The sequence below is a fragment of the Octodon degus genome, unplaced genomic scaffold, assembly GCF_000260255.1.
Source record: "Octodon degus isolate 3935 unplaced genomic scaffold, OctDeg1.0 scaffold00028, whole genome shotgun sequence".
Classification (NCBI taxonomy): domain Eukaryota; kingdom Metazoa; phylum Chordata; class Mammalia; order Rodentia; family Octodontidae; genus Octodon; species Octodon degus.
The window spans coordinates 8,216,317-8,224,291 of record NW_004524604.1 but is presented as its reverse complement, the minus strand read 5'-3'; the positions used below and the strand labels follow the sequence as shown (position 1 = coordinate 8,224,291).

At 43.9% G+C, this 7,975-nt stretch overlaps 1 protein-coding gene across 1 annotated transcript in view; it reads left to right on the top strand.

The window, feature by feature from the left end:
* Nucleotides 1-4,967: 4,967 nt before the first annotated feature.
* The window catches only part of Cops4 (COP9 signalosome subunit 4), a 46,709-nt gene continuing 43,701 nt past the window's right edge, over nt 4,968-7,975 (top strand). Inside the window, exon 1 of the mRNA XM_004629181.3 lies at nt 4,968-5,202. Coding sequence (XP_004629238.1) covers nt 5,129-5,202 — 74 coding nt within the window. The 5' untranslated portion in view covers nt 4,968-5,128. The remainder of the gene's footprint in view (nt 5,203-7,975) is intronic.

Below are 7,975 nucleotides of genomic sequence, written 5' to 3'. Positions count from 1 at the left end.
AAACCATGATGAAAATGATGGATCACTTAGAAGATAAAGCTAAGAGGCCCAGTGTATAATTATTTGGAGTTGTGAAAGAATAAACTGGAGCAAGTTACTTGTAAAAAAGCAGAAGAAGAGGAGGCTGGGGATGTGAAGAGAGAGGGCAAGGGGCAGCGATTGAGATTACTAGTATCCTGGAAGCTAGAAAAATTGGTGGAATCCCATTGTCTGATCATTGAGAAACCTCAGGCAAAATGCCACTCAAGTATGAGGATGACAGATATTTCTGAGTGTACAGAGATCTAAGGGGTAAGTTTGGAGTGCATGGTAGCAGAAAATAAGACACAGCACAGATCTCATGCCAGGAGAGCAGAGAAGCAGAGAAGTGAGATTTGTGGCACATAATTTATTGTGAAGGTACATAGCAGACTAGGTGAAGGACAGAGTCAAACCTGGGGAGTGTATCATATGTAGTACAGTAAGGATCCTTATATGGAAGAGGTATGCTGCAAAGGAAAATCTTGCTGAATGAAATAGAGACCAGCGGGGCCAGGGAGATGGCTGGCTCAGTAGAATAAGCGCTTGCCTGGCAAGTGCAAGGGCCTGAGTTCAATCCCCTGTTTCACAAAAAAAAAAAAAAAAGAAAGAAAGAAAGAAAGAAAGAAAGAAAGAAAGAAAGAAAGAAAGAAAAAAAGAAAGAAACAGAGACCAAGTTCTCTCAGGGAGACATGGGCATGAAGTGGTATCAAGGAGGCATTAGCCAGTATATTCTAAAGGTCTCAACTGCGAGGCAAGGGCATGAGAATAAAAAAGTACCATAAGATCTTCATTAACTAAGATATAATAAAGATACAGAGGTTAAAGTATCAAAAAGGGAGGGAATACCTGAATATTTGTTCTCATACTATTGGAGAAAAATATTTGTTTTAATTGTTTTTTAAATTTACTTGGTACAAGGTTTCACGACGCAGCTCAGACTCATAGTAATCCTCCTGTCTCAGCCTCGCCAAGTACTGGGATTACAGGTGTGTGCCACCACATCTGGTTTCAGTGGCTGGCTTGGCACAGGGCCAGAATAGCATGCAGTACTGGTGATTGAACTCGTATCCTATGCTTGCCAGGCAGGCACTTAGACTGCCGAGCTATGTCCCTGGCCAAGAATTAATACATTTTAAAGTGAGTACCATGCTGAGTAGTGTGATGAGACCTCTTCCCATTCTGCTTTGTCCTACCCAAGAAATGAATCATCTTTTGACCTGTGGGTCCATGATATATATGCTACCCTTCCATTAGTCACTCAATACTGTGTTGGACATCAGATCTACTGTTGTGATATTGTAGTGGTTCTGTTAAAATAATCTTTATTTTACTCAACAATGGCCCCAAAGTGCAAACAGTAGGGATGCTGCCAGTTCATATGTGCTAAAGAGAAGCTGTAAACTGCTTCCTTTAAATGAAAAGGTGACCACCCCCAACTCAATAAGGAGCAATAATCATAGATGGATATTGATGGGTATCCATTGATGACTACTATAGATATTAGTAGAGCAAGATTTTTTTTGAGAGAGAGCAGCATATTATGTAGTTTCATGCTGGCTTTTAAATTCACTTATGTAGCCACTGGGGTCTTGGAAATATTCTCTGCCAATAAATGGGGACTATTGTGTTCACAGGGCAAAGATTGGGCTCACAGAATACAATGGACAATGAAAGTCTTTTCAGAGAACAGGACCAAAATCTCATTAAGAAACTTATTCCATCACCAGGGTAGTGACTATTCATAATTCCTGCCCAGGATTCCACCATTACTGTGAGCCAGTAACTGGATTGAACTGGAGGTTCTGTTTCCATTCCACTATTGTTCTATAGTACATGTGCAGACATGGGGCAAATCATAAAAAGCTACATTCCAAAACAATAGTATTCTGCATCATTAGATAGCTTTGTTTTTGAGCTGATGTATAAACTGAAAATAAAGATTATGGAAAACCATTGCTTTAGGATAAACACCTTAGACCCTAAAACACTAGGCTAAAAGAAAAAAATAGTCACAGTTAAGATCCATATCATCAGCTGAAACTAAGTTGTATTTTTGACCTTCAGAGCAACTAAGATTAGAGTGACTTCCCAAATAGGCCACATGTAGGAGTCACTTCCAAGTCCTTGTCTTGGTCCAAGAAACCAATATTTGTAATCCCAAAGTTACGTTATTGGAATCCCATCAAGTTAATTCCAATCTACCACTTTCAATGCAACCCACGGCAAAAATAAAGACCCTAAATTATATTTTCAATCACTGGGGAGTCAAGGGGCTTTAAGTACGGCCACAAAGATGGCTTTCCAGAACCAAAAATAGTGACCCAGGGCCTCACCTGTTTTTATTTAGTGGGAGAGTGGCTTGAGGAGGATTGACTAAGAATTGTGGGAAGTAGGTGACTATTATGGGCTGAGCTAGGTGAGTGGCCTATATTTACCTCTGCCATATGCAGAGAGAGTAATCTGCATTATACTATTATGCCACAGAGACTTCCTCTATCTTGAGGCTTGATCCCAGCTGGTGGCATGAAGCATTAGCTCTTTGTCCTGTCTCGACCCAGCTCACATTAAATAGCAGCAGGTATAGGTAACCAGGGAAACATGCATGCCACCTTCAAAGACTATCACCTAGACTATCACATTGCTTAAGGCCAACTGAAGGATAAACAGAAGTCCTAGCCAGCTCTTTACATGTCAATATGAGAAAATAGGGTCAGGCTCAGTCAAAATGGAGATAGTTTCTCTTCTTTCAAGGAGAGGTGCTCAGGTGGTCCTCCACAGCCATGTTCAGCTGGCATCATGATATAGTTCTCTTTGCCTTTAATATTTTCATACACACACAAAAGTAACCTGAAGCAACCACCACTTACTTTTCTATCTGGCCCTGCCTTACAAGAAAAATGGCTCTGAAGTAACATTTTTTGTTTCTTATTTCTGTGTTCTTCAACTGTTTCCTTCCTATGAAATCAACTCTCTCTCTTTGATTCTTTGGACCACTTATTCTGTTATAGAATGAAGAGTTGCCTGATTTTAAAATAAAAATGACACAAATTAAGATCTTAGAATTTCTGTTGGGGCTGGTGAGATGGCTCAGTAGTCTAAAGCACCTACTTAGAACAAGCTTAGCAAAGCACAGGGACCACGGTTCAATCCCCCAGCACCACATGCCAGTCAGCCCCGCCCCCTGGTGGGCTGAGCTGGCCACACACACACACACACACACACACACACATAAATAAATAAATGATTTTTTTAAAAAAAGAGCCTAAAAAAATTCTGTTATTTTTGTCTCTTGACAAAACTGATTGGGAACCTGAACTCTCTTCCTTGAACAGGAAGGGAGTATGTTCGTTCTACTTCAAGGAGGACACATCTGAGTGGTCAGAGGAGTGGCTTACAGTAGAGACTGCTGATTGTCCTCAATTTTTCTTTTTCTTTTTTTTGTGGGCATAAGTCTGCCCAACTAGAAACTAAATTTCTGAGCTTGTCACTAGGTGTTCTTGCCAATGGAATGTGATCTGAACTGATACAGGCAATCTCTACCTTATATTTTCATTCTTGTCATTTTCTCCCTTCCCCAAAAAGGAAATATGCCATTTATCACATATCAAAATGGTAAAAAATTATAGGTTTTATCATCCTTTGTAGGTAGAATTGTAAGAAATTGTCCTGATTATGTCTGATTGGATAGAGAAATGCCCATACATGGCAATTTGGCAGTATCTCCCCAAAACTATCTATTCATTTCACTTCTGAGGATGCATTTTACCTATACTTATGAAAAACATTAAGCCTGGCATGACTGCCCACCCCTGTATTTCCAGCACACAGAAGGCTGAGGCAGAACTACCTCAATTTCAAGGCCAGCCTGGACTACATTAGTGAGATCCTGTCAAAACAAAACAAAAACCCCCCTCCAAAAAAACCCATTATGGTTACATAAGGTTATCCACTGCAGCATTAATTTTCTAAAAACAACTTGACTATCCTCTGAGGATTACTGTAAATTATAGCATCCCTCACCATGTAATACTCTCCAGCTTTAAAAATAATGGCTATCTTTGTTGTCGTTGTTATTGTTTTTGTTGTTACTGGACTAACATGTGTGGATCTCCAGGAATAGTGAAGCTATCAAGGGCAGAACAGAAATATGGGCAAGACTTTTTGTGAAAAGGAGAGGACAGATTCACATTTATTTGCTTGGATTTGCAGGAATTCTATGAGGCTTGAGAAATGAACACAAACACAGACAAGAGCTGCATGAGCACATAATTTGCCACTCAAATAGGTCAGGTTTAGAGTGAAACTGGGTATAATTAATGACAAATTCAGGGCAGTAGGTGGAAGATGGCAGTGGGATCAACCCTGGAAAAGGTAGAGTGGAAAGGGGGATGGAGATTTTCAAAAGTATTGGACTGCAGTGAACTGGAAATTTAAAAATAAACAATGAAAATCTTGTTCTTTGCCACTGCGTTGCCTTAAATGAACGAATGGTAGGGCTGGCTAGATAGCACAGAGGACTAGAGAGCCTGCTTAGGCAGGTGCAGCGAACGGGGTTCGATCCGCGGCGGGCCATGCGAACCCCGCCCCTGGGGCGCGCTGAGAGGGCGGTTGAGACTGGGCGTGGTTGCGTGCGCCTGTAATCCCAGCTCTTGGGGGTCTGAAAACAGGAGGATCACTACAAGTGCGATCTGTGCAGTGACACCCTGTAAACTCTGTACTAAAAAAAAAAAAAAGAAAGAAAGAACAAATGCTAAACCAGAGGCAAATCCCGGAACCTAGTAGAGACACCGTCATTCCTATGTACCCGGCCTTTAAGGATGCTGCACAAGCGACAACCAGCCGCTAAATTCATTAGCCAATCCCAAATCGGAGCGCAGGTGCCCGAGCAACCCTCTAGGCCTGGGCGGGCCTCCGACGACGTAGGGAACGAGTTTCGCGTCACTCAACCCTGGGGGCGGAGCTAACCCCGCTCCACACCAGGCGCTCTGGCCCACAAAGGTGCTACTCTGTGGTATCTCCCGTTCCCTCTGGCGGCCCAGCGGAGGACCACACTCGTTTTCTCCTTCGGCGCGAGAGGCCTCGCGGCTTCGGCTGAGCTTAGAGAAAGATGGCGGCAGCCGTGCGCCAGGATTTGGCCCAGCTCATGAATTCGAGCGGCTCGCATAAAGACCTGGCTGGCAAGTGAGTACAGAGCGGGCAGAGACGTCCCAGGGTGCTGTCCTTGAGGTGACCGGGCTCTCGGGGCTTCGGTGGGGGCGGCCTGGCGGGCGAGGGGGGCGGGCTTGGGCTCAGCGGGGAGGCGGAGGCAGGAATGCGGACCGGAGGATCTCTCTCGAGCCCTCGAGGCGGCCAGAAGGGGTGGCGGTCACCTCTTTCATCCCCTGGGGGCGTCCTCGGGCCCCGGGGATCCTGAGGGGCGGTCCAAGCTAAGGCCACCCCTTCTAGCCGCTCCTGCCCCGCGCGAAGCCTGACCTCTCCTTGGACCCTCTCGGCCGCCGCACTTTGGTTGGGGCATTTCATCCTGGGACCTTGAAGTAAGGGTGTTCCGGGGAGATGGTGTCGCGGGGCCGACGGGCTGAGGTGGTATGGCCGCTGTCATGTCTTCCAGAAACCCTGGAAGTCCTTGTGTGTTAACAGTCACTCCGCCACCGACACTGACGAGGGCACCGGCTGTCTAGAGGAGGAGGGATGTGTTCAGGAAGCGGGTTGTGTCTAAGAGGCACGCTTAGGTCCGCTCCACTTTAGCACGTGTGACATGTACAGGTCTGCAAGCCGCGGTTTAGTAGTGATAATAGTAGATAGACGGGTGGTTGGACAGATATTTTCTCTGTAGATTTTACAACGTTGCTCTTTTGTGAAAGTGAACACGCTTTCTATATAGTATGCCTCTAGTCAAATCTAACATCCTGACAGTTGAGATCTCTTTGACCTGTATTAATAGGTTACACTTGCTTTGATCTGGACTCTGAAATGCGGAACTTGCAATATGTGTGTTGTGCTGCCTTTTCTCTGGTGGTAAATGTGATCAACTTTTATCAGTGCAAAATACAGCTGTGTGTTGGGCATAATTACCTTTGTGGACAATTTTCATGAAAATGGGAGAAATTGTGCTATTTTTGTCTGAGATTTTATAAGGGCAAAATGTGTGTGTGTGTGTGTGTGTTGTGTGTGTGTGTGTACATGTGCATTGAAAACCTGAAGTCACTTAGTACAGTATCAGGCATGCAGAAAATGCCATAAGGTTGATTTGTTTATTTAGTGAGCCAGGGTCTTGCTTTGTAGTTCAGACTGGCTTTGAAATTGAATCCGTCCTCCTGCCTCAGCCTCCTAAGTGTTGAGATTTCAGGTGTGAACCACCACTCCCCGGTGTTGCTATTGTTTAGCAGCCAGCAATAGTGACATATTCAGTGGGTTGCAAATAAGTTGACTGTGTTTTTCATGGCATAACTCCTTTTGTATATTTTTTTTATAGATGCTTATATATTTTGCTATTACAGTGGTATCTTGGTTCAGGAATGCTTTTGTTTGTGAACAGTTTGATTCATCTTTCCTGCACAGACACAAACATGGCCATCTTTTCCAAAATTGTGAAACAAATTAAATTCATGAACTGAGGTACCACTGTAATAGCTTTGTTTTGTTTTTGCTATGTTGAGAAACCTATTAGAAGACGTAATAGTTTTCTAAGGTTTTTGCATAATCCTGAGACTTCAGCTTAGAATTTACTTCTTCAGCTTTGAACTGGAGAAAAACAGTTCCTGCATTATCTGTTGCTACTTAATAAACCAGAGACAGGCAGGGGATAGCTGGAAGATAGAGCACTTGTGTGGGAAGGCCCTGGGTTTGATCCCCAGCACTGTAAGCAAAACAGCTGAACCCCCATCACCCAATTTACTGTTGTGAAACAACTAGTTTGCTTACAAAATTTTGTGTTTAATTACTTTTCTTGTTGCTGAGACAAAACACCTGACACACAGAGTTAAAGGAGAAAAGGTTTATTTTAGTTCACAGTTTGCAGAGGTTTCAGGCCATAGTTGGCCAATTCCAAGGCAGGTGGGATGGTAGCGGGTAATTGCAGAGGAGAGACAGGTCATAGCGGGCAGGAGGCAGGAATGCAGCAAGGCAGCCAAGCAGCCAAGCAGCAAGGGACAGCAAAGAAATCTGTGGGTTGCTTAGGCTGTTTTTCTAATCTGACCTGGGGCCACTCTTGCAGAGTCAGCTGGCACTTTACTTGGGGTTAGAGTTTGTCTTGTTTGGCTTCTCTCCACACAGTGTCTCATTCAGTAGTTTGGCTAGGGCTTTCTTTGTGAGCCTGTTGAAGAGACTGAGTGGAAGCTGTGAATTCTCTTAAGGAAGGTCTGAGAAGTTTCACATAAGTTTTCTAGCATTGCTGCATGTGAGCCACAAGACCAGCCCAGGTTCAAGGGGAGGGGACATGGGTCTGTTGCAAAGCAGCATGGACAGAGGGAGGTGGGATTCACTGGAGTTGCCAGCCATGTGGCTCATTGTGAAGATTAAGTGAAGTAATTTGCCTTATAACTTTGTCAGTACAGTGTCAACTGTGGATTCTTTCTGAGCTACTTCCTGAGTGAAGTCTTGGCCTTGTCTGCACTATTTTGTTTGGCCCTGTCTTGGCAAGAATGTATCAGGATATTTATCCGCATAACAAAACAGTTCTGCCAACTACATGCTTTATCAGGAAGTATTCTTGAAATAAATCAATAATTTTAAGTTTATGTTAGAAGCTGATTAAGAAGGGATGCCACCTTAAGGAAAGAGTACATTGGTTTCGTAAATATTGCTGTTTGTATGTTCCCAGCCTAGAAGGATATCTGTAACAGTAGCTGCTCATCAATAAATAACAGTAGTTGCTAGAGGACTGCCAAGATAGCTCAGCGGTCTAAGTGCCTGCCTAAGCAAGCTCAAGGACCCAGGTTCTATTCTACCCCTGCTA